The sequence below is a fragment of the Aythya fuligula genome, chromosome 13 (assembly GCF_009819795.1).
Source record: "Aythya fuligula isolate bAytFul2 chromosome 13, bAytFul2.pri, whole genome shotgun sequence".
Lineage (NCBI taxonomy): Eukaryota > Metazoa > Chordata > Aves > Anseriformes > Anatidae > Aythya > Aythya fuligula.
Genome location: NC_045571.1, coordinates 958,470 through 984,565, shown reverse-complemented (window position 1 = coordinate 984,565; position 26,096 = coordinate 958,470). Strand labels below are relative to the sequence as shown.

Sequence of the window (26,096 nt, the reverse complement as noted above, 5' to 3'; positions counted from 1 at the left end):
CATACTAATGTCTTGTTACCAGTCTTTTCCTTTTCTTTTTTTTTTTCTTTTTTTTTTTTCCTTTCCTTTCTCCTTTCCTTTCCTTTCCTTTCCTTTCCTTTCCTTTCCTTTCCTTTCCTTTCCTTTCCTTTTCTTCTCTTCTCTTCTCTTCTCTTCTCTTCTCTTCTCTTCTCTTCTCTTCTCTTCTCTTCTCTTCTCTTCTCTTCTCTTCTCTTCTCTTCTCTTCTCTTCTCTTCTCTTCTCTTCTCTTCTCTTCTCTTCTCTCCTTTTTTTTTCTTTTTTTTTTTTTTTTTTTTTTATTTAAATCAAAGCAAGAATATTTCAGTGATGGTTTGCATTGTTGTGAGTCTCAGAGTCTTCCATAAGGCACTGAAGGAAAAAAATCAGTTTTTCCTGTTAAAAGTTCATTGCACCATCATCAGCGTGTGTCATGCCTGACACCTTGGCTAGAGTACGACTGACTGGCTCAGGTGGTCCAAATCCGTGAAGTAGCCACATTCTCTGCTGCTTCTCCTTCCGTGTGCTGTCAGAGCGAGGATCTGTAATAAAAACAATGAGATTTCATTTTTCTCCTCTGAAAGGGAGCCTTTCATTAGAAGGTAACGAACCAACCTGCACAGGAAAGGAGGCAGCATGAGCAGCACTGAGCTTTAATAATGTCCAGTGAGGCTGGGAACAACTTGTTCTGCTCCTTCGCTTGTGGCCCAGATGAGACGTTGTGCTGCTGGGGTGTTCCCAGGGACCTTTCTCCCCTGGGTGCCCACGGCCTGCTTGGCAGCAGCCTCCAAGCCCCATGCAGCCTGTAGGCAGCTGGTATATATAATATGTATTGAAAATGAGCCTCCAAACCAGCTCCCTGGTAGCCAGGCAGGAGCAGGATGCAGCCTGTGTGCTTTGTGGCGCTGGTGAGGGTGTCACAGCCACCTCTAACAATTCAGTTCTGCTTTGCATGCTTTACGTATCACGATTTCTAAAAGCGCTTACCTGATCTGAGTATGGCTTTTAAAAATAAAGGGGAAGAGGTCTCAAGAAAAAGAGGTGTGAATTTTGGATTGTTTTTAAATTAACAAAGTTGATTTTTTTTTTTTTAAATTAACAAAATATTTGGATTCAGTGAGCTGCTGGAATAGCAGACTACTGGGGAGAGGAGTCCTCACTGCAGCATGACCCCACCATCGCCGTTGGTAATGCAGGCTGGTGACGAGCCTGCTTCTGTGCAGGGGAGAACTTTAAATCGTCAATAGCCCACACCATGGAAAAGAGACTGCCACTGGTTTGCGTTTTTAAAGACCATTTACAGCAGCCCTCTAGTGCATACAACAAAAGAACACACAGAAGTTAAAGCATAAAGAAAAAAAAAAAAGATTTTTAGTTGACTGAACTGTACTCGTACCCCTAGATTTTCACGCTTTCTGTGCCATACACGTTGTAGCCTTCTCTGTACGTAGCGTAATTCTGGGTATTGGTGGCAGGAGCAGGTTTAAAGTTTTGGGTGTTCTTGGTGAGTTTCATTCGCTTGGACTCTGCCCGAGACTTGTAACAAAATTCGATTAAAGCCACCATCATGGCAAGCCCAAGGCCTCCAACAAGAATATAGAAAACCCCGGCCACATTGCTCAGGCTCAGAGCACTGGTCTTGTCCTAAGAGAAACGAACCACACCATTAGTTTTGCTGTGAGAAAAAGGCAGACAGAAGACAGGTTACTTTTCACTCAGTCCTAGCCACAATGACCACACATACATACTTTCTGATCCGGAGTTCAGATTCCCCAAACCCCCACATGACCCGACAGCCTTACCCACGGCGGTCACATTGTGTGACCCGCTCGTCAGTGCTACTGGTCCCGTGGAGCAGGGCCGGCAGCAGGGGCTGCTCCATCCAGCAACTGTTTGCTGTGCGAAATCTTGGCCGTGTGGAAGTCGGTAAGATTTTTGCCATTGGCTTCCCCAGGCCTTTTCTGTCCCACAGAAAAGTTGCCTACAGCTGGGCACCACTAGTGGCCATGGCACCTTCAGGACACTCTAACAGGCAGACTGGGCTACATAAAGTAGCAGGTTCTCACTTTATAAAACTAAAACCAGAAAAAAAAACAAAAAAAAACAAACAAAAAAAAACAACCCACCGGACACCTGGCTTTGGTGAATGTAGATAAAATTAATGAGATGCTGCTATACTTTTCTACCTTTTTTCCCACAGGTTTTAAAAAAATAAAAATCAGCCTTAGGAAGATGGTCAGATAGGTTAAGGTCCAGCAGGAGAGCCCTAAGCTAACCCAGCACCTGCAGCGACCAGCTGAACAAAACGTGCTGCTCGGGGTTTGCATCCTTGAAGGATGTGACAGATGGGGGAGAAAGATTTTGGTTTTAAAAACGGGATTTTGTAATGAGCTTAAATAGAAGTTCAATCCTTTTGCTGCCACAGAATAGGGTGTTAGTGGTTCTTGTCTGAGCTGAGGCAAGGTGAGCCTCCTTGCTGCTGCCAGCCCCACTCTGCCTGGGCTTACTGCAGATGCCTACAGATGATCTGAGTGTATGACTATCTCCAGGAGCATTCAAACTTCATGCACTCAGAATAAAAGAGGGTCTACCTTGTTAAGTGTCTGTGCATTTCACAGGCAGTTTAGATGCATGCAGTTTTAGCAAGCAGCCTGCTATGAGCTCTGAAAATACTGCTCATGTGTACCCCCTTACAATTATCTGGTTTGCTGCTGCAGCAGCTATGCTCAGACTTCCTGGGATCCTAGCTTTATCTCATGCAACAGGTGCGAGGCTGTGCCCCAGGCAGCTTCCAGCCCAGCTGACAGCAATGTGTTTCATTGCTGGCTGGGCTGGAACTTGAAATGGTGCCTGATACAAGGAGGAGGCTCCAAATCAGAAGCATTTTCTGTGGGAATTGTTACAGCGAGTGCTTTCAAAGGCACCAGGGAGCTAGGCACTCGGTTGCAACTGATTTCAGCAGGAGAAATCCTATAGGTGCCTTTGAAAACATCCTTTACTCCAACAACAAGCACAGCACATCAGTGTTTTTATGCTCAATGCCTCTTTCAGTATAGAAAAAAACAAAACAAAACAAAACTCTGTTTTCTTTTAACTTAGCAGCATAAATAAATGTTTGCTGCAAATCCAGTGTGGTTGATGCAACCACTGCCGCCCATGCTGGAGTAAAAGGTCTGCCCTGTTACTTTCCACCCCTAACAAGCATGTGACTGTTTTCCTAACTGGCTTGTATAGGATCTAATTTACAATTTTGCAACAAAATGTGGGGGCACTCAATCAAACAAAAAATAATAATTAAAAAAAAAAAAAAAAGATGCTGGTCTGAATAATACACACTGGCTGTGGTGGAACTTGGAAATTCAAATGAAGATAGCAGCTTTGAGGGCTTTGGGGGATTCTCCTTCCATGTGTGTCCAGCAAAATACTAAATAGAAAAACATACTTACAACTTAAGTTTGTTACTGCATGAAAGAAAAATGCTGTCATATTCAGAAACAATATATATATATATTCTATTCTTTTCTTTCAGCCTTCAAAATGTAAATAGCAACTTTTGAAAGTCATTCTTTGTATACACAAACAGTGTGTCAAAATGTGATTTCTAATCAGTACGAAAAGACCTTCAGCGACTGACCTTACTTCCGGAGTCCTTGGCTCCACATTCACCCTTATCGTACCACCATTTGTTTTTCAGCTTGTCTAAGATGCCTTGTTCACTGAGTTTCAATACTGCAAGGTTTACAGGAGTTCTTCACGTGGGAAATAACATAAATAACATTATATTATGTTATTTTATGTTATTCAAGCTTTAAACTACTTTAAAACTATACAAAGCGATAAAGCAGGGTTCCTGGCCACAAAGTATTTACACTGCAGGCAACTGGATCATCCCCTTAAGTTAATGCTAGAGCAACACTATATTACCAGGTCCTGCCCATATCGCTTTGAGTAATCGGCACTCACTGTTAAATGAAGGTAGGAGAAACAAAACAAGGCCAAATCCCCACTTTTGCAGAGCACCAGGCATTGGCAGTAGCTTTGTGTCCGGTAGCGGCTCTGGTCCAGCACGACTCCCCCGTGGCACTAACAGAGAGTGAAGCCCCAGCAGACAGCAGTGTGTGGGCTTGAGCCGCCAGGCCCCAAGAATCCCAAACACAGCTGGCACACTGGGGAGCTGCAGCAGAAAATCAGGATGTGCAGACCTGTATGAAACACCTTTGTGAATGTCAAAGTGCTGGGTTTGCATGTCCAGGGTGGGCCATTGGTCTGTAGCCTCGCCGATGCCGTGCCACCTTTTGGGATTGGCACCAGGTTTGCGCTGACAGGGACTGGCTGGGTCCCAGCCAAGCCCTCCCAGGAGCCCCCTGACCTGGCTGGGATGAGCACAAGGTCCAGGCATCATGTGCAGCCAGGGAGAGCCCAGCCTCTTTAGGCACCTGCTATGAGCCCCAGCAGAAAGAGCAGCGTGGATGATTGCTGAGAGAACAGCTCTCTAATTTTAAATTTCACTTAAAAACTATCCAGTTTGGAAAGATTTTATGCAATACATCTCTCCACTTTTAAAAAGCATTGTGCAGCTGAGAATACAGAAACAATAGGGAGAAGGTTATAAACACCTTTCATGCTCTCTGCATATTTTATCGTGCAATTGCTCCCTTCCCCCATTCCTATTCCAAACACTATTTTTAATTTGCATGCCTTTATAAACCCCTTACGGAGCATGGAGAATTTGCATAACATCCAATACATTATAGATTAGCTTTCACAACATTATACAGTATTGGGAAATGAGGAGGCTTAACATACTAATTAGGGCTCTTTATTATTTTTTTTAAAGCCAAGATTGCAGTTAATTGTGCACACGCAACTGCCAAAAAAAGAAAAAAAAAGAAAAAAAAAGGTAAACTAAAATTATCTTAACTAAAGAGAGGGGAATTTGCCTATGGTATAGCAGGTGGGCAGGCAACCTGGGCTCCAGCACCCTGGGGCTGGGGACACTGAGCACCCCCCTGAGCCAACAGCCCATCCCTGGGTGCTGGACAAAGTGCAAATTTGGGTGTCACAGAGCATGAGGTGCTTCTTGCTGGACCAATGTCCTGGTACTGAAGGCAAGGGAGGTTTTTTTCCGTGCTTGCTGCAGAAAGGTGACTTTTCAGAGCTTGCCCCGGCCCTGTTTGTTTGAGGGCTTTTTTATGGACCAGTGAGTTGCCTGTGACCTGTGGGATGGCTTCATCCCAGTTGCTGACCCCCTGGCCACCTCACCAGCAGCTCAGGGGATCCTTTGTTCTGTTCCTGGGTCTCTCTCTCAAAAGACTTACATTTCTTCATCTTTTTCCTGAGATAATTTTGCACTTTCCAGTTTCTTTTTAAAATTAGATCAGGGGCTATATGGGTTGCTCAGTGAGGTCCTTAGCCTTTTCCCTGGTGGCTTTGGCTGCTTTTCCTCTGCCTTTAATTTATGATGGGATTCTTTTTCATCTTCCCCTGCATGATTTCTAGAACAGCTCCTGATTAGTTTGGTTGCTTTTATCACAGTGAAATGTTAAGGTGTTGAGATCTTGTGCTCTTGCTGTGCTCCATACTCCCAGCAAGGTGAGATGCGGTGAATGGGATAAGGCCAGCAGCGGTCCTGTGGTACAGGACAGTGCCCTGGGGCACAGACTTGCTGTGGTTTTCTTCCTCCCCATAACCGAATGACTTTTTGTTCTGTTGTTTGTTATTTTAATCTAGATTTGTCTGATCCTGGTGTAACCACATGAGGTTGGGTGTGTTGGGCATCTTTACAAAACGCCACTGAGATTTTGGTGGCTGATGTTTACATAGGACTGGAAGACTTGAGTCAAGGGAAATGGTACCAATACCCTAATACTGAGTAATATTGCCCCCAATGGCAAATTAAGCCATTTGCTATGGCTGATTTATTTAAGGGAGGCATGCCATTAAGAAGATTGGTGCCTTGCAGTTCTCACAGCCTTCACTTTATTAGTGTGCTACAAACATTGTTTGACACCTGGAACAGAGAGGTTGTTCACTGGTGTTTCAGCAGCTTGGTTTCTCTCTTCTTGGTTAGAAGACTCCACTTGGGTGCTGGCAGTGTGGGCATCCATCCCTTACGGACAGCGAACAAGAGGTGCCAGTTGCTGCTGCTTGCTCAGTGGATGGGACAATGCTGACAGTGCGATTTTTGAGAGGCGCTGAGCTTTCACTCATTGAAATCCCACACCAGAACCAGGTCCCCCAGGCTTTTGGTTCAGTTTAAAAATCCTGACCTCTTCTTCCTCTCAATGTAGGAATTGCTATGGCACTTCCTTGTCACGAAGGTGATCTTCCACAAGATACAGCATTGCTTCCAGGCTGAGGATGTTCCCCCTGCTTACATGTGAGATAATCCCTAAGAAGAAAGAGCTGCTATGTGCAATATGCAGAGCTTCTATTGCTTTTCTCTTTCATTATCTGATTATTTTCCATCCTTGCCATCAATACAGAAAAGAGGGAACACTTTGATGCAGAATCCATCTGGCTCTCTCATTCCTTCTCTTCATGACACTGTCACCCTGTCTGAGGGATTTCTCGCCTGGCCTCCTTTTGCTGCAGCAGCTCAACAACATTTCATGTTAGTTGCTGTAATTTTTATTCTGCTAAGAAAGGCTGTGGCATGATGATTTTTCTTTCTGGCCTGAATGAGTTTGAAGTAGAAGAAGAGTAAATTAATCACCAAAGAAACAGTTCTTTATCAGTCCCAGATGTTAGCAGGTATAACTCATGTGCCTCACGAATTATAAATCATAACAGGTTTTAAATCTGATTAATGACCTTTTGGGCTCATTTTCATGATTCCACCTGCACCTCTATAAAGCAGATACACAAAACCAGAGTTCATATGCAAAACCATTGCTCCAGCTTCTACAGGCTTCAGGAGGCCACAGCAGGCCCTTGTACACCTGCAAAAGCTGTCACATTTGTGCTGTTGGTGACCAATTCCCACTACTTACTAATATTTTGATGTGCCAGTGCTGCGAGCAGCCCGTGTCACTGAATAACCTGTGCAGGAGAGGCCAAGCAGGTTCTTGGCAGAAGTGCTGTTAATTGGCGAGAAGAGCATCTCTGGTGCCAGCCTTGCTAGGAAAGTACATTTTCCAGGAAGAAACTGGGATATACTGATGTCTGCAGCACTGTGCCCTCGTGCTTGGCTTGGCCCTCAGACACTGAAGTGTGAAGGAAGAGCTGCTGAGCATTCAGCAGCTTCAGGAGCAAAAGTCACTTTGGGACAGGAAAATCTCACCCACTAACCCCTAGGCTTTTGTCAGCTGCATGTAACCGGTGTCTGAGTAGCATAAACTCTCTGTAACACTGTAGTTATGTTTATTACTTGCAATCAATAAAGATTTAAGTGGTGATTGGAACAGCTTTGGATAATTCATATCCCATTCTATGCTCTAATGGATGTAATATAAATGTTATACCCCAAAATGATCATTGCCAAGGATAGCAAATGAACACTGCAGACAGCACTCTGCTCCCCCCAAACCTGATGAAATGTTGCTCAGAATTAATTTAGGATTTTCAGACCCAATCATTCAGAAAAAGGAAGCTGTAAAGAAGAGGCACAACAACTAATGGCACTCAATAAGGGATTCCTCAGTCCCATCAGCAGCCAGTTTCTGATGTTTCTCAGAAATTTGTGTTCAGGGCTGCATCCCCTGTGCCCACCTGGGCAGGACATCTGCTGTCTGACATGAGGACAGAGCGTTAGCTCAGTGCTGAGGATGAGAAATTTGGGAGCAGTGGCGATGGGATCCTCCTCACAAGGCAGATGGACGCTGGCTCCAAATGTACAGTACACGTGGCCACCAGAAGAAGCCTGTCCCCTAGCTCAAGGGCCAAAGACACGACTTCCTGATGTTCTCAGAACCACATCTCCTACAACGTGAAGTCCTGAAGAGTCGATAGAAAGCCTTTTTATTTTTTATTTTTTCCTTCCAGCAGTATATTAGATGCCAAATACCTCTGGGTGGAGAAGTCCTCTGGAAGCACACATGCACATCAGGGATGTGGCATTTGTAGAAAAACTGTTTGTGTACCCTGGCATTGGCTGTTTGGGGTGCGTTAGGGTAGGCAACATCACAGAGCCAAGGGCACCTCTGGGCTCCGGCTGTGTCACACCACGCTGGTTATAAATCTGGTTTAATATCTGGCTAGGCCAGATTTATGGCTGATCTGTGGGCTCAGAGCAACAAGAAGCCACAGGAGGCTTCTGGCAAATCTGTCCCTCTGAAGACTGAGAGATTAACGAAGAACGACATCCTCGCTTGGCACTAATGTGCAAGCCTTGCTGAGCAGCATGAAGGCAGACCGTGAGCCGCAGACTTGTAAAGGGCCTTCACCTCCTGTGCAAATCTCAGCGACATGAAGTAGGCAAAAGCCCAACATTGCATCAGGTCTCCATGAGTACATTATAAAGTTGGTTTTTTTTCTTTTTTTTTTCTTTTTTTTTTTTCCCCACTGGTTTTATTTTTAATCCCTGTTATTCTTACCTAATCTCTTTAATTTAGGAATTTGATATAGTTAGAGCACTACTTCCTGCAGCATGATTTTTTTCTCTTGTTTCTTATGACCACAGCTGTCCTTGCTGGCTGAGGCATCACCAGAGTTGCTGATGTCAACACAACCCAGCCAACTGAGCTGTAACATCAAAGAGTTTAGACATTGAACATTTGGGTTTCTAAAATCCATCTCATAATGACAGAGGAAAGGGAAGCAGAATAAGGTGCAAGCAAACAAGCAAAGTGCTTAAGTCAGAAAGCTTCTTAAAACCCTTTGGGGCAGAACCACTGAAAACACTGAATTAATTGTTCTTGTTGGTGTCACTGGCAAATCTTCACTCACATCAGGGTACACGGGGTGAAGCTAGTTGCAGACATGTGATAAGTTCTGCCTCTCACGTGACCCAAGCAACAAATATCTGACGGGGACAGGGCAAGACCCAGACAGCTGCCCCGAGATCTTGTTTGGGAACCTAATGACCCCAGGACCGTCCCAAGGGGAGCAGCCAGTGCCCCTGCCCCATACACCATGCCTGGCAGCTTCTGCACATCACAGAGAAGGGCACTGGTGAGAGCAGATATCAAGCCCCAGCTCTCTGCTTGACTTGACAGAGCACCAAACCGATCTAACTAACAACCACCTTGGCATCATTAAAATATAAAGATAGAAACAATCCAGGAAGAGATACCAAATCCAGCACTATTCTCCAGAGGGCACTGCTTGAGGTTAAAGACCTGTCTAAATCAAATACGGGACTTTATCCCCCCAAGCTCTATACATCCCAACCTGATCTGTAACTATTGAATGGACTTTTTGTCAGATCTTATTTCTGAAATAATTTCTGACTAGATAGAAAGCTGGAGGGTGAATGTATTGCCCAAGAGTTCTGCTCTTTCCTAGATCAGATCTCTCTCAAGATATGGCCTGTCATAATTCACCAATTTAGTGAATTCTCTTTGCCACAGCTTTGTGTCTTGCTTTGCACCCGTTTGTCAGGGACAGGGAAGATTTAGGATGGAGATGGACTCATCATTAAAACTCGCTGTATGTGTTTAAAGACTATAGTTGCATGGTACTTGAAGCAGGCGTAAACGGAGCCCTGAAATACAGTCACTCGCTATTCCTCTTTATTACCTTTTGCTCACAAAGAGTGGTCTTCTGTATTTCATACTGAGCATTTCATATTCACAGAAACAGCAACAGGCTTTTTTTTTTTTTTTTTTTTTTTTAAAGAAATGAACACTTGGTTGCACTCTGCCACCATTTCCGACCTTTGTCACTTCTTTCTGCCCTGTGTTAACCAGCAGTCGCAGGTGTGCAAACATGTAACATCCTAGGGATTGGAATGCTCTGCGGGTGGGCAGAGGAAGGGGTAGAAGTGAAAGCCATCTTGTTTGAAAAGACGGAGAGCCTTCAAAATCAGGAGACTAAAACTAGGCACCTTGAGCCCCATACATCCCCAAGCCACTAAAGAAATACACCACATGCTGATGGCTGGTGTTGCACTCAGAAGCATCAATCACGGCATTAAATCCTCCAACAGAAGGTTTTTTTCTCACTTTTTCTCTCAACGGCACAACCAGATGCTGTTCCCCTTGCTGCAGGCGCTGGCTACAGGCTCAGCCATGGCTGTTGCTGACTTGGGAGGTTCAGGGAGATTGCCGCATGTTTTGCCTGTTTTGTGTATTGAATGGTGTCATGGGATGACAAGACTCTTGCATTAGGATGTAAATGAGTTTTTAACATTTTTTATGATGTCCTACTGCCAGCAGCAGAGCCAGGAGGTGAACACAGGCAGTGCCATGTTCTATCGTATTTACATGGTGCAGCAGCCTGCGAGGACTCCTCCTACTGAACAGGCACCCATGAGCCTGGGACAGTTTGTTTCTTGCTTTTTTAGAGGATGGTCAGAGCACCCACTGCATCCTTGTGGAATCCTGTAGGGATTTCCTTGCAGGAACTAGGTGTGCATTTTAAAAACAGGTTTTAGCTGGTGCTGTATTTGCTGCGACATGGAAGACGAGCACAGACGCATGGTGCCATCACACCACCTACACATACGCTGAACAGACCTGTGCAGAGCCAGACGTGTCACCACCTGCGACCGCAGGTTCCTCCATGCTTTGCGGATAGTTTGCAGTCCGTGTACGGCAGCCACTGTCTCTAGGAAAGTATATTTATACATTTCATAAATGTAGTTCAAGCAAATTAAAGTCTGTACTAACAGGATCATAATTTAATAGAAGTGCCAAGTGCTAATGCAATAATACATGCATATTGGATTAGGAAATGCAAGCTGTAACAAGTCATTGTAGTTCATTTGTAGCAGTGCCTGAGACTTGAGATAGGGCTGCGGCGAGGGCGGGTTGAGCAGCAGCTCAGGAGGGCTCAGCAGCAGGATGGCGGATGCTTAACGTCACGCTCTGGCCCACAGTGCCTCCAACAGCATTGTGGGCCCTTCCTGGGTTTACGGATCCTTCCTAGCCTGGGTGATAAAAGCAAGAGACTCAACTTACCTTGAGTGCAGGCTATCCCCTCACCTTCTCTTTCTCTTGCTAGACATATCCACTTTTCCCCCCGTCTTCTATGACCTATTTTCCTCCTGGGATGGCCTCTTCTGCAGCTCCTGCTCCCAGCTCCTCAGGCGACTGTGGGCAGGTGCTGCACAGTCGGAAGCCCACAAGGCCCTCACCGAACAGCCTCGTCGCTGGTACAAACCAGACATGTCCCAAGCACGATTACAGCGCTCGTGAGCGCACAAGTGCCTGTCCATCTGAGCTCAGTGCTGTAAGGTTAGAATTACTTTGAAGAAGAAAAAGAAAGGCATTTATTTTTCCCTTTGTATTTTATATGACAGTCATTAACAATGGAGAGGAAACAGGCGAGCCTGGAAACCCATACAGATGCTCAGGGCAGGGGCCCTGCTCCCCACCTGCAGCTGCTGGTTTTCCCTTGTCCTTTCTGCAGTCCCAGGGAACCAAGCCTCAGCTCCTCTGATCCTGATGCTTACAGTGCAGGATAAATGACTCATGCAAGCAATTTATGGAAAATAACTCTTAAGTACCACAGGCATTATCAAAATGAAGGCATGAATCACAAGCCTTTCACTAAGGTTTCCTACGGCCATGAAGGCAGGACGTGCAGTTGCTCTGCTGCAGTCAGCACCGCACAAGCACACTTCCATGTCAAGGGAGCAAAGCAAGTCCCCATGGCAGCTACACCAAAGTTACACAAGCAAAACGAAGCAGTTCCTAATCCTTAGATGCCAGCCTTGACTCCACTAGCTCCTTCCTAGCCTGGGAAACCTGCTTGTCCTTAGTCCTTGTCCTGAGTCTCCTAATTGCATCCTCCCAAAACCATCCTCAAAGGACAGACATTTCTGCAAACCAAGGCAGGCTGTCTGCCCTTCTTGGCAGTGCTCTAAATGAGATGCTCCACTGAGCTCTTAAAGTGTTAAGACTTCACTATTGTTATAAAACATACACGGTTTTATTTGCTAATTTGCTATGAAATAATAGCTGTCAATTGAACACATATTTCAATGCCTTCCTTTGAAAGCATTATTTTGCTTTTTAAACTATTATTTTGCTTTGTCACTCATTTGCACAATACAATAATTTCCTATTACTTTCCTAGGTCTGAGCATGAATTAGCTCTGCGCTACTACCATTGGCTCTGACCGGCCATTTTATTTTTTCCAGATCATAACCCAGGCCTATAGAACGAGTAACAAGTAAATTCATGCCGATGAACATAATTTCAAACAAATTGGTCAAATAAACTCTGCTGTATCTTTTTAAGCCCACCATTTCCCCAAATGTTCTCTATAAAGCACTACATGGCAGTGGTGCTCTTTAGATGTTAGGTATCATCTAAATTGATGCCTAACAGATTTCTTCTAAAAATATGCCACTTAAAAAATTATGCCACAAATGCTAACTGCTGTACCGCAAATGTATCAAAGCAAAATACCATTGAGAAATGGCGGAAATGAATCCCATCTGCTAATGGCCCTGCTCTCATCTCGGAAGGACTCAGAAATGCGATGCTTTATGATGTGTGGCTCAGAGGACAGAATTCAACTAGCTCTCTGGAAAAGTTATCCTCTGATTAAAAAGAAGCAGCCAAAAAATGTAGTGGTATTGCATCATGTATCATTTCACTGATGCCTTCCAAAAGAGGTATCAACCTAAAAAAAAATACGTTAGAGAAATTAAGTCAAATAATTAGCAAGGGCCCCTGCCACGTGAAGTTGGAGAAATGCTACATTCCAACAATTTCCTCCTGTGTTGGCTGTCATTCAGTGTTCCTGCGAAGGTACGAGAATACAAGAAATGTATCAACAGCAGAAATGTAGCAATTAATCTTAGCAGAAAATTGTTCCTATGCAACTGAATAATTAGTTTCCCTAAGGTCACTCATCCTGCTGTCTACATCTCATTTTTTCTATTTCTTGTTAAATTCCTATTCAGCCATCACTCAGCTCTGGGATGACAGGATTGTATAACAAACAAAATAATTAGTTTCCAAACTGGTAATAAGCTGTAACGTATTTCCTGGAATATTTCTTTATTATTTTTTTATTTTTTTTAATAATAACTGCTATTCTGCATTCTCTCACAATATCAAACCCAGATGACACCTATAAGAGATCGTGAATACAGTGTAATTGTGCTATGAAGCCAATGGATGAAACTAAATAACTAAATTCATGCTCATTTAAGAGAGAAAAATGGGCAAATTTTGATGCATGTACCAGGACGCCTGTGTCAGTGAAGTCACTCTACACGTATTAATGTCACATATGGATGGAGCATGGCTCCCTTTGGTTTTAAGCAAGACCCAACACTGACAGAGGGAAGCCTGGATGTTGCGGGGCAGCCCCATACCTGATGTGCCATGCTGAAGCTGGCACATCGTGATGCACTGAAACTGTCATCTGAGAACTAGCTCAGTCTCTTTAGTCTTCAATTACAAGTGGCCACAGGAGTTTTGGATGCTCATAGGACTGACCTTACACAGTTCCTGTCATGGAGTAGGTTTAGAAACTTTCTGAAAGGCCATTCAATACCTTCTCTGATTCCTACCGTAAGCCTCAAAATCCTTCTGAAATTTCAAGTCACTGGGGAATCTTCCAGTGGCCATGAACACGTGGCAGCAAGAAGAGAACTCACAAATATAGCTTGTCATTATTGATGCCCTGACACAGGTGAGCTGCACACCAAAGCTCAGGGAGGACACACAGAGGGACCGGGGTCCTTCATGCTTTGTTGGTGGAAACTGGCGCAGGCCAACAGGTGGCATACTTACCCCTGGCTTCATAGCTCTGCTTAAGATGCTGGCACCACCATTCATTTCTGCATGCAGTTCGTTTGCAGGAAGCAGGCAGGGCTGATTGCCAGTTCAGGGCAGCTATTCCCCAAGCCTGGGCCTCTACTGGCTAAGCTGAGAGAGGGGCTCTGTCAGCTCAGTCGGTAGAGAGAGCTGCCCTGAGCAAGCAATGGACCCTCTGCATCACCTCCCCATGACGTGCACCCACCGAGCAGCAAGTTGGTCCCCCAGGTGCCACCTCCTTCACTCAGTTCCTCCAGGTATAGCCTTCTCCCAGGGAAAAGGGAAAAAAGAACAGCCCTGAAGCAATTCGCATGGAATTCTCTACTCATAAAGCCACGCTGGTATGAGCAATTAGCTGTGTGGATGGGATGAGATCAGTGCAGGATCTGGAGGGAGGATGGAAGGGAGAGGAGCAGGGTGGATGGAAGGGCTTGAGGATGGCATGGCCATGACACTGCGATGGCTGAGGACATCAGTGTGCCGGGAAGGCATCCATATGTCTGTCCGCCTGTCTGTCCAAGTGCTGCAGAGCTTGAGCCTGCAGGATTGAGTGCCTGCAGAACGCTGCCTCAAAGGAAAAGCCATTTTGTCATAAAAAAGCCCTTTGATTTATGCCATCGCTAGAAATAACAACTAACCCCTTCCCTGCCTGCCCATCATGTTCACTCTTCTGTCCTTGCTGGACAGTCTGTCCTGGTGTACCTCTCCCAGAATCTACTGAGCAGGGCGAGAGCTTGCTGATAGGCGGTATTACTCTTTTTGAAAGGACTTTCAGCACAAGCAGAAGCAGAAGGATGACCCTTTCCTAATTTTGACCGTTTTCAAAATCCTTCTCAGTTTCCTCAGGGCTGTAAGCGTTAGTTGACTGCTTTTAATTCAATGAACTTGCAGCAATGAAGTTCATTGATGCTGCTTGGTACAAAGGGTTTGCTTTCATGGAGGTGGTATTAGACAACGCAGTGCTGGATCCCAGGAGAATATTAAACATTTAATATACCAGCAAGTATAACATTATATAAACACGTTGCATGAAGGATGATCTGCAGAGCTAAAAAACATGTAAGAGCTCGTAGTCATCTGCAGGCTGCTGCTGAGCACTGCAACAGCAGGCACTGAACAAGCCTGAATGGGAGATTTTCTCCTTCCTTTTGCTAATATCAGAGATGAGGAGCTGAGTTAACTTCAAAGGAACCAACTGCAAGCAACTCTTACTAATAGAACACAGCAGTAATTTGCAGTAATTGCCTGAAACTGCAGTTTACTGAAAATACTATTCTTATTGATCTTGGACCAAAGCTGAAGCATTTTTATAAGGGGGATCAGAAGTTACTGTTCCTTAAGGAACTGGATTTAATAGCTGTAAGAGAGTGTCACTGTGAAAACTAATCTCAGTACTTTTCAGTATAACGATGTATTTGAAATTAAATTCCTTAGTAATTCCTGTACCAAGGTGAGCAAGAAAGTCCAACCTGTCCTAGCTACAGCTTCTCTTGAAATTGCCTGTTAGCTCTACAGGGTAGGGCTGGCAGTACTAAAGTGCACTCAGCTTCTGCAACGGGCAAGATCTTAAATCAATTTCAGGAGCATGGCTCCGGCACGGCTGCTGGGTGCAGGGGACCCTCTGCCACAAAAGGCAATAGCGGTGTTGTCAGTGGTGCCACCGGAGCTGGGGTTTTAAACCATGCTTGAAAACCACAGCAAATGCAAGTGCATTGTTCCTGTGTACTGTGGCAGTTGTCATATAAAAGGTAACTCTAAGCAAAACTACCCAAACCTTTCCTTAAGATGAATTTCTACTTTACTGCATCATTTTAATACACTGCATTGCTGCAAACAACATCTCTTGTTTCAGCTTCACCCACTGTAAGTGCTAACTCCTTACACATTGCTGTTATTGCCAGTATTTTACCATTAATGGGTGACCACCATCACTGCTTAACTTTTAGCATTCCATAGTTGAAATTAAATTCATTGGTAATTCCTGTACCCAAGAGGACTGATAATATCCAGCCTGCTCTAGCTAATGTCACTACTGTGATCAGTGCTGAGTGACCGCAGACTGCACATGATCTAGCAGCCACCTTGTCCTTCCCTGAGCTATGGCACACAGCCCAACTCTGGAGACCAGACTTCAGCCACAGAACCTACTGGCACCAGTCTTGCCACCAAATCCGAGGTTGGGCTCTCTGGGGACCTGTCTCCAGAAGAGTCCAGGGGAAGGGAGCCCTTTCCAATACACAAAGCCTCTCAGCAATGCTTCTAACCCACAGCTAAGTCACAGAGGAGGCCCCAAAGCCTCATCCTCAGGATTTGACACAACAGCTGGGTGCAATCGCATCTCCTTGAGCAGCCACAAGTGCTGGCTGCGCAGGTCCCACTGACACAGAGCTTCTTTCTGTTAGTTCAATGAGGTTTCCAAGCTCGACCAAAACTGCTGCCGACGATAAACAACATGGTTTCTTTGCAAGAGCTACTGGGCAAGCAAATGGCTTTTTTTTTTTTTTTTTTTTTTTTTTCCCCACCGCAATTATTCTGATAGTTTTGATCTGCGTTTTTTTTTTCCTTGGCGAGTACAATAACAGCCTTGCCGATTACTCTCCACTAAGGTACCCGATTGTGGTGACATTGAGGCTGACCTTGGAGTCACCTCCCCCGCTGCCGCACTCTCCTTTGTCGTACCACCATTTGTTTTTCAATTTGTCCAAGAGGCCTTGCTCATTCAGTTTTAATACTGCCAGGTTAACAGCATTTCTTGAAACGATAAAACATAACTTGTAAGAAAAATGCACAAATGCTTAGGAAATCGTAACGTATAAAAAAAGGAGCACAAGAGGACAAATTGGCTAAAATTTCACAGAACGTGGAGCTATAAAAATGTTTGTACAGCAAATACAGGGTTAAATATTGGAAGGTGGCATGGAGGATAACATTTGCTCAAAACTGAAGTGTGCGGGATGGGGAAATCGTCTTTGAGAAAAAAAGTAACAAGAACACCACATCATGCAGCTAACATTTGTCACATATGACAGGTTAACTCGGCTTTTACCATTTAAATTGAAAAAGCCATCGAACTGTAAAATTAAAACAGCAACAAACAATCAGAAAGGACAACACGAAGAGAACACTAAAAAAATGGATGCATTAAATAAACGAAACCGTAATTTACCGTCTTATTTAACTCCATGGAATATTGAAGATTTTTAAACTTTAAAAGTTACCTCAATATCCACAAGAAAGAAAATGACAACACAATACATCAGGGTAGGTGGAATACTATAACAACATGGATATTGTTATATTATTCCACCCACCTTAATGCTGAGCCTTTGGGGGTGGCTACACCATAGCCCTTGGAATCCAGGTTCCCGCCGACTTTCATAGTGTCGCAGGGCTTGCGCTGCTCGATGTACTCGTTCATCGTCGACTCCAGCAGGAAGGCAAACTTCCCCTTCGACTTGCGTACCCTCGCCACCCCATCTGCTGTGGTTTTGGTGAACACGGAGGGCTCAGCTGACTTCATGTACGACCACATTTTCTCATACACGGCAATTTTTGATCTCTGGGAGACAGGAAAGGGGGGAAATGAAGAGCAACATGGACACCGGGGATGCGTGGTGTCACCTGGGGTTGCTGAACCAGCAAAACCCCCTGGGCACTACAAAACCATGGAAGGGCTTGGGAGGGGGGACACATTTCAAGCATTTCTTTCACTAATTTCTGTCACAATGAAAAAAATGCTGTGGTTGCCTTCCTGAGGTGGGTTTGCCTTCACACATATTGCTCTGCCACCCAGCCAAGGGGACGATGCTCAGCCCTGGCCAACAGCTGCAGAAGCAGCCTCTCCTTTCCACACATCTCCTCAGCAATGTTTTTTGTGCTCACTCACAGTTAGGAAACACCGCTGCTTGCTTATTAAATGTTCCCAGCAAAGCAGGAACCTGCTTTTCACAGCAGTGGTGTAAGGTTTATGATACAGGAAGCAAGAACAGCTCTAATGGCCTCTTACAGTGGTGCTCGCATGAGGGATATAAATAGCAGTAACAAAAGCCTTTCTTATGTAATAATCAAACTTTCAAAATTCAGTTTCCCATTCTCCTAAAAGATGGTAAACACAAGTATTAGCAATGAGCTGAAGTAATTGCTGATTAACTGCTTGTGTGCCATGTACATATTTTTTTAAATTTGTCCTGTTTCTTGAGACTGAGCCATTGCTAACAGCCTCTAGCTCAGCACACAGGTTTTGTGACTGTGGAAATGCTGAGAAATGCATTACTTCCCCCTCTCCCACATCCTCTCCAGTACGATTTAAACCACCCTTAGATGTTAAAGCCACCTCAAGGCTCCAAGGTGTCCCTATCTGGCACTACCAGTTAAACTTCCCTCCTTGGTCGATAGAAGGCAGTAACACTTACCGTATTGCTCTCCAGTCTAGAAATCCCAAGGATTTATATAAGGCTTTCAGCCCAGCCTGTGTTTATCTTGAATTTATGCCTCCTACTCCTTGCCAGTTTCCTGTCCACAGCCTTCCTCGCAGAATGGGAATTAAACATGCAGTAGCTAAATCTAGCTCAAATTTAACAAACTTGTGGCAGAAGACTGTTAATGTCCATCAGCTTGATGATCAAGACACGTTTCCTCTTCATTCAGGACAATTTAATGTGTTTTGAATAATGCAATGCTTAACAGCCAGCCTGCAAACATTTCATGGGAAGTAAATCCTGCCTTCACCATTCTTCAGATTAAAATACCCAGCTAGCATTGCTATGACAGAGAGCAAGGAGCATGGAGGGCAAGATTTTATTTTAATTATCCTTCCTGATGAGCTGAAAAATGCAAACCAATTAAAATCAGCACCATTGACAATAGGAAATCGGAGAGATGGCAATGCAATGTCGCTTCATTAGGAGCTAGCTGGCTGGGTGGGGTGCTAAGAGCAAGCCAGAGGGATTTGCATGGCAAACACCCCTTGGATGAAGATTGGCTATGTGGGGAGGAGGCGTGTCCCTGCGGGGCTCTGGGAGCTGCCCGCAGGTGGTGCATGTCACTGGTGTGGTGGCTGCCACCTTCTTCGTGCCCCATGGGCATCTGTGCACAGCTGTGTGAGGTGCAGAGCTCGCCACTGCCCCCAGCATGGGGCTGACCACGGCCGGAGCTGCCTGCTCTACTCATGCAATCTGCTCACGCAGAAACGTAATAGAAACAGATTGCTTGGCCAACACACGGACTGCATAAGCAATGCTAATTCTGCTGTGTCCTAGTTTCAAGGTGCTCGTCCCTACAACCTTAATCTTCTTTTAACATAAATAATACAAACGCACCTGCCCATTTATATTTGGAAATGGGCATCTAAAGGACAAAAGGAAGGTAAAAATTTTGGCTTTACTGGTTCTCTTAAATCTCTCAGCCAGCTAAAGTAGTTTGGCTTCAAAAATAGTGCAGATACTATGTATGCTTCTGCTTGTTTTCCTCTGTATAGCATGCCTTTAATTACACAGATAAACCATAATTTCTTTTCCTTTTCATCTTCTAACTCACACCGGAATGCGTCTTTAATAAGTTCTTTCATGCTCTTTCCAGCTGGCCCGCCTTCCTTAAAGCAATTGCCAATACATCTGTGCACTGTTAATAATAACAGTTATCTGATGAGTGCCAAGCACACTCAGAGCTGCAAATGGTCTGAGCAAAGCATGGTCCCTGCTTCAAGGGCAAAGAATGAACATCATCATCCATCATTCAAAAACCCAAATTCCATGATTCAAAAATATAAAGCCACAGATTTATTTTAAACTTCAACAAATAAACTAGGTTTTAAAGTTTGCTACCTTCATTTTGCTCTTCTGAATGATCTAGTTAATAAAAATCAGGACACTTCTATATGATCACTGCCCACACCTCTTTCTGCCAAGTGGGATTTTTACAGTACCTTGTTATTAGCAAATTAACTAAATGAGTACAGCAGTCTGGTCTGATCTAAGTAGACAAAAATGTGCAAGCTAGGAAGTTTAAAAAAAAATGCATAAGGCAAGTTGGTTTTGGAGGGGCCAGAGTCCATGAAGGAGGGCCTGGCCCGGGAGCAGGGACGGTATCTGTGCAAGCTCCGTGCTGCTGTGTTCTGTGAGGCTGGTGCTGCTTCTCCCAGCCTGAGGCTGGGCTTGGCATCTGGGAAAGCACCAGGGTGTTTTTGCCTGCCCTAGGGACCATATTTTGCATCTGCTCCAATCAATGAAACGGCTGGTTGGCTAAAGGTGGTCAAACACACAAAGAGATGAAATGATAAATGGTGTTTGGAGTAAATGCTTATCCAATTTTCTAGCTGCCTCAAAAAGAAAAACACAAACAACCCCCAAAAAACAACCCAACCAAACAAAACACAAAAAAACAGACAAACCAAACCAGAAGCCCCTAAAAGTCACAGCTGCAAGGGGGTCTGGCCACAGAGGTGCCTGGTACACAAAGGATTTATGCTCCCACACAGAGTAAGGTTGGACAGATCTACACCACTGGTAGAGTTCAGTGTCAGTAAAACATTCTCCCTCTCATTAAAGTGTTACTTTTAAGGAGATATTTAGGAAAAAAAAAAAAAAAAAAAAAAAGAAAAAGCTTAAAAGCAAAGATTTAAGCCAATTCAAAGCCCCTAACTGCAATAACTCCTGTGCTCTGCAACTCCTATTTCTTTGATATTGCTCTCAAGAACTACATCACACACATTTCCTTGGGATTTCAAGGGTATATATTTTTTTTCTGAAAAGCAACACTTTCAGTGTTTCATCTAGGCCTCAGGACACATTAAAGCGCCTTTCCATGATTAGACCCTTGCTGCAGACATAAATAGAGCCTCTCTCCCCCCCCCAGGCGATGCACCCACAGGGCAGTGCTTGGCGCCACCAGGCCATGGTGTCACCATCAGGCTGGCAGCTCCCGCTGGACCTGTCACCACCCAACGCCCAAATGCCTGCTTCCTCCAGGTGGCAGTGGGCTTATCATCAAAGGAAGTGCCAAGTCAAGCCATCCACATTTTTAATTTAATTTTGCCTTGCAATTCTCCCTGTTTTTGAGCAGGTTTGGCTCCAGCACCTCAACAGAAAACCAAACCAAGAACCAGCATCAAGATGTGTGGCATGACCTAGGCCGGGCCTGTGTGCGCAGCGTGGCTGCATGGCAGCAGGACAGCAGAAGGATGGTGGCAGGTTGGTGGCAGAACAGTGGCAGAATGGCATTAGAGTGACCCATCAGCATGCCTACTGCTTCCACCCTCCAGCATCAGCAGCTCAGCGTCGTCAGACCCAGCCCCACAGCACTATGACCAGACACCCTGGTTCCTCATTTGCATACTCAAAACTGCCTGAAGAGATACCACAAAAGCCAGCACCTCTCACAGGGTTATTTGACATTGGTTAAATTTACCTCTAAAGAATTTGTGGCGGAAGCCTTATCCTATTGACTACATTACATTCTACCCTTGCAGACATCTGTCTCACACTTTGGCTAAAAGTGACGTTGTGTCAGCTCCTCCACTCCTGAGTGTCATGAAGCTGTTGTATTTGAAAGCAGCAGTGCTTTTCCTCCAGAGCTGAAGTCTGTTACAGAGCTGCCCTTTGCCTGTTTCAGACAGTTTAGCCCTTTCTGCCCCCTCCTCCGCTACATGCAGGTCTTCTTCAAAATTCCCTCCTCTAGCATGCTAATGGAATATTTTGTTAAAAAGATCAAAACTGGACCTTTGTTTCTTCTGATGGGCACCAGGAAATTATTTCATGGCAGTCAAGCGCAAAAATGTTCTCTTACAGATGATTACCGGTGATAATCCAGTCATGAGCCAAATTAACCTAAATCAATTTTACTTTTAAAATAAACTGCACATTCTTTCTTTTTTCAGTCTGTACATTTAACATTTCAGACCATACTGATTCATATTTTTTATGTCTGTCTTCAAAACAGAAAGAGAGGAACAAAGAAACAAGAGACTTGAGAAAGAGAAAAGATGCCCACAGTAACCAAGGACAAGTGGGAGAACATTTCATGACCACAGTGCTATTGTAACAAATGGAACTGGTGGGCTGAAGAGGGAGAAGACTCAGAAGAATGTCAGTTACTATTGCCTGGTCTCAGGGCTGGGTCCAGGCTATATATAGGCTTTATATACTTTTGAGTAGGTCAGTATGCACTGAAATGCAGTAAATGCAACGTGGACACGCAGCAGATGTCAGATAGACTGCTGCAAACTGGATGGTGCATCCTGACCACAGGGATAGGCAGGGACATCTATAAAGGACCTGCAGCAGCAGAGGTCACATGCTCTTCTACTATACCAGCCCTGTCACCACATTATAGCTCTCTAACAAGGGAAATTAATAGCCCTAAGTCAGACAGACTGACACAAAAACACAAAGGTCCATACTAAAAACAGTGCAGGTATTTAATCTGAATAATGCATGCTGCCTTTATATAGATGTACGCCTCACTGATATGAACTGGAGTAGTTAAGTGTGAACCTGAGCTTCATTATCATCCGTCACTGCTTTTTTTCCACATGCACAATTAGCTCTTCTACAGCAGGTAATGAATCCAGCAGCTTATGAACCGTTAAAAAGCAAGTTACTCAACAGGAGTGAAAAGGGACTGGGAGACTGCCCTGCTACCACATCTGCTGCCTGGCTTTGGGATCACTTCAAGACCCACTGGTTCTGGGAGCTGCTCGCAGTGTGGCAAACTACAACCAAGTGGCTACCGCTGTCCTGGTCTTTTGGACAAGATTTGATCGGATGGATGCCTGTCTGCGCCTGCAAGCGTGGTGCAGAGCAGCCTCAGGAAGGAGTGCAAAGCAGGGGCAGGTGCCCCTGGCCAAATGCCATCTCTGAAGCAGGCAGAGCCTGGCCTAACACTGCTGCTTTGACAACATCAATGTGATAAATATTATTGCTAAGGTGCCTTTGCCTGAGATTTCCAAGCTCTTTACTGTGAAGGAAAAAGTAGGTCTCAGAGAAGGCCCGAGGGCATGTTAGTCTCCTTTCCCAGCTGTGGACATGAAGGCAGGGATGTCATTTACTGAAGGTCGTAGGGCACAGTCTAATAGATCAATGTCACAGCTTTTAGCCACAGATAACTTGTGATGCCAGCAATTTACTTACCTATATGGACAGAAAAATCAATCCCATCATTACATGACCCTCTTGTTTTTATTACATTCTGGGAAGAAGAAAGTAGGTCAGAAGCCACGAGTGCACACAGGGTGCCTCTCTTTCAGCAAGCCCAGCCCCCACACCCTATCCACAGCATATGGATCTGGGGGACACTGCTGATAAGCAAGGCCAAAGCACGTGTATGTGAACTAGTCCTTATATTTGCAGGAATATACAAAATGTATGCATAAATGTAAAGGAAAGGGTGAATAGTTCACAGTCAAGTTTGGGATGGGAGACACTGTCACGGTGGTTTGTTGCCAATGCTAATGAAGTTCTAACTTCTGCTTAGAAGTAGTAATCTCCTTTCCCAGTTGAGGCAAACGAAGCTCAGAGAGCTGGTGGATCAGGCCCACAAGCCCAGGGCCTTCTGTTTCCTTCTAGGGTTCCCGAAGTGAAGGCTTGGCCAGGCCCTGTACGGGGGCTGTCAGGACAGTGAGCACTTTCTGGAGCAGTCACCCCTGAGCCCCTGGCTGCTTCCACCCCTGGGCAGAGCCTGGCTGGAGCCTGGGAGGGAGCTGGAGGTGGAGGAGGTGTGCAGGGAGGCCCATCATCAGCACTGCACATGCAGGGGATGGGGACGAAGCCTGCAAAAAATCCTCCAGGCTCCAGCAGCATTCCTGCTTTACCACACCTGACACTCAGAGTGTCCCAATTACAAGAGAAAAGTCCATCTTGTAAAAATAGCATGTAAGAATTTTCTTTTGAGGCTTTCTTCCTGTGCATCATGGTCGTTTTGAAAACATGGGCTTTAGCAGCGGGCAGCTCTTGTAACAGACACCTTGTCTCAGATGCACTCCGCTCACACAGACAGGCGAGCAGTCACTCTGGTTGCAATGAGACTTCGCTGACATGTCAGTAACAGTCTGAGGAGCAGTATGTAAATCAAGATTTAAAACTTCCCTTCCTGGCACAATATTTAACTTCAGCCTGTGCCTAGATTCATCTCTTCGCTTTATTGCTGCCATCCATTCCTGCACATTGCAACACTGATCGGAAAATTAAAATGAAAGTCTTTACCAGGAGACAAGCTGTCTTTGTGAATCCTCCTGTGATTCATGGTCGGAGCCGTGCATGTTGAGTGCTCACCACGAGGAAGAGGTGACAAACGGGGCTGGTGGCACCACTGCAGACCAGTACGGTTGTGCTGTGTGAATGTCCGTCCACCTGTCTGTCTGTCTGCCCCGGGAGCAGGAGGCTGGTGTATGAATGGCTGGAGGGCAGGATTACATCAGGCGGAGGGGCATCCTTCCAGCCGTGACACATTTAGCAGACTAGTCTTGCCTGGGCAACCAAGCAAGCTCCCAGCCCTGCACTGAGTTCAGCCCTTAATAAATTAACAGAGAACAGTGTTTCCAGCATAGTATCTGAACACTGTCAGACCTAATGAGTTTTCAGCTCCAGACAAAACAGGCCAATATACAGGCAATGAGGGAGAAACCCCAGCGGACTGCAAGAGGGGATGTTTCATATTCTCATCATTAGAGTTTCTAAAGCTCCATGTATTTTCTAATTCTGCAAAAGTAACAGTAGCAGCATTATAAGTAATTTATCAGCACCCATGTATTTTAAATGAATCCCTAACAAGCATGTATTAATGTGACATGGTCACATTAAATAAAGTAGGAGAGACTTGAAAACCCAGGGTCCTCACTGTCTTGAGTAATGTCATTATCATTATCTGATAGCTGTTCTCCAAGAAGTAGAGCGTTCAAACAGCAAGTGATTTTCCCCTGAGGCACTCCCTGCTTCCTCCTCTAGTGCAGACATGATTATTTGATTAACCCTCTGCTATCCACTGCACTCATCCTGACTGTGGGCTCGGCTCCATGCTCACTGCTGGACCCGAGCACAAAATTCCCCTGCGCAATGCAGTTGGCAACCCTTGACTTAGAGAAATCAATTTCTGAACAGGATCAAGATGTATGTGAGCTGGAAAGCCTTAACAAGGAACACAAGTAGAGCTGATAGGAAAATGCCATCTGTTATTGAAGATAAGGAGAGATTTATTCAAATATTTGTTACTAAATGTTGATTGAAAGCTTCACTGAATCCTGGCTTGTCTGTTGAAGTTAGTAGAATGGCTCGGGCACCTTAACCCCTGCTTCCACACAAACACATCCTTTGCCAAGGAGCGGATGATGGATGAGCTGCTAATTTTACTTCCCATAAGGATACATTTTCCTTTTCAATCCATAGGCTTAAGGACATTAGATCACTTCATGGGAAACCATTTCTTTTATAATTATGTCACATTTGATTTCCTGTCATCTTTAAAACTGCCTGTTATCCATGTGGCAGAAGAGAGGCTCGACAAATTAAGAGAAAATAACCTACAAGTAGACTGTGCATCACTGCGCAATAGAGAGCTGGTGAACTCCCTGCACACACGCTTTCATTTCAGTATCCATTCACACACTCACCTATGTCAAACAGGGAAGGGAGAGAAGAATATATGGGTGAATAAGCTTTTCATATTTTCTGTGTAGAACAGCAGTTAAAACATAGCTCTTTTTCTGATTAATTGCTGCCACGTTGTGCATCAAAGATCAACGCAGCTCATATTTGAAGCTATCACTTTTCTGTGATGTTCTATTCTTTAAAGTCCGTAAATACAACCACACTTCAATATTTTTGTCAGGCATTTGTTATGATCACTGTGTTGTTTTGTTCAGTGCCAGGAATACTGAAAGCTTGAAAGTGCTAATCATAGTTTTATCCAAAGGCAAAAGGAAAATGTGTATGAATTCTGTGTTAGAAACAAGTCCTTCATCTTCACTGGCAAAATAAATTTTGAAATTAAAAATCAAGGAGTTTAACTACAATGAAACCCTTTGCACTGCAGGTACAGAATTCACAATGGTGGCTTTAATAGGCTTTAATGATGGTCTCAGTACTGTTGATTGCATAAAATGCACAAAAATCACATGGCAACTGTTGGGTCGTAATTCATGGCTTTCCCTCAACTAAACTGTTTGCTGGTAGAATTTATTTCCCTTGCCTCTCGTCTTCCTACAACCTTATCAGAGGAAAGCAATGAGCTCT

The 26,096-nt window shown here is 44.7% G+C and overlaps 1 protein-coding gene across 7 annotated transcripts in view; it reads right to left on the bottom strand.

Moving 5' to 3' along the window:
- Positions 1-299: 299 nt before the first annotated feature.
- Positions 300-26,096, bottom strand: part of GRIA3 (glutamate ionotropic receptor AMPA type subunit 3) — a 158,449-nt gene continuing 132,652 nt past the window's right edge. For 2 of the 7 annotated variants that reach the window (XM_032196006.1, XM_032196001.1), the window contains exons 13-16: positions 17,187-17,434; positions 3,632-3,746; positions 1,394-1,641; positions 300-539 (exon numbers count right to left, since the gene is read on the bottom strand). In XM_032196006.1, coding sequence (XP_032051897.1) covers positions 1,396-1,641; positions 3,632-3,746; positions 17,187-17,434 — 609 coding nt within the window. In that variant the 3' untranslated portion in view covers positions 300-539; positions 1,394-1,395. Of the gene's footprint in view, positions 540-1,393; positions 1,642-3,631; positions 3,747-3,819; positions 11,027-16,511; positions 16,627-17,186; positions 17,435-26,096 lie in introns of those variants that run through there. The other 5 variants (XM_032196007.1, XM_032196002.1, XM_032196003.1 and 2 more) reach the window with 5 other exon arrangements.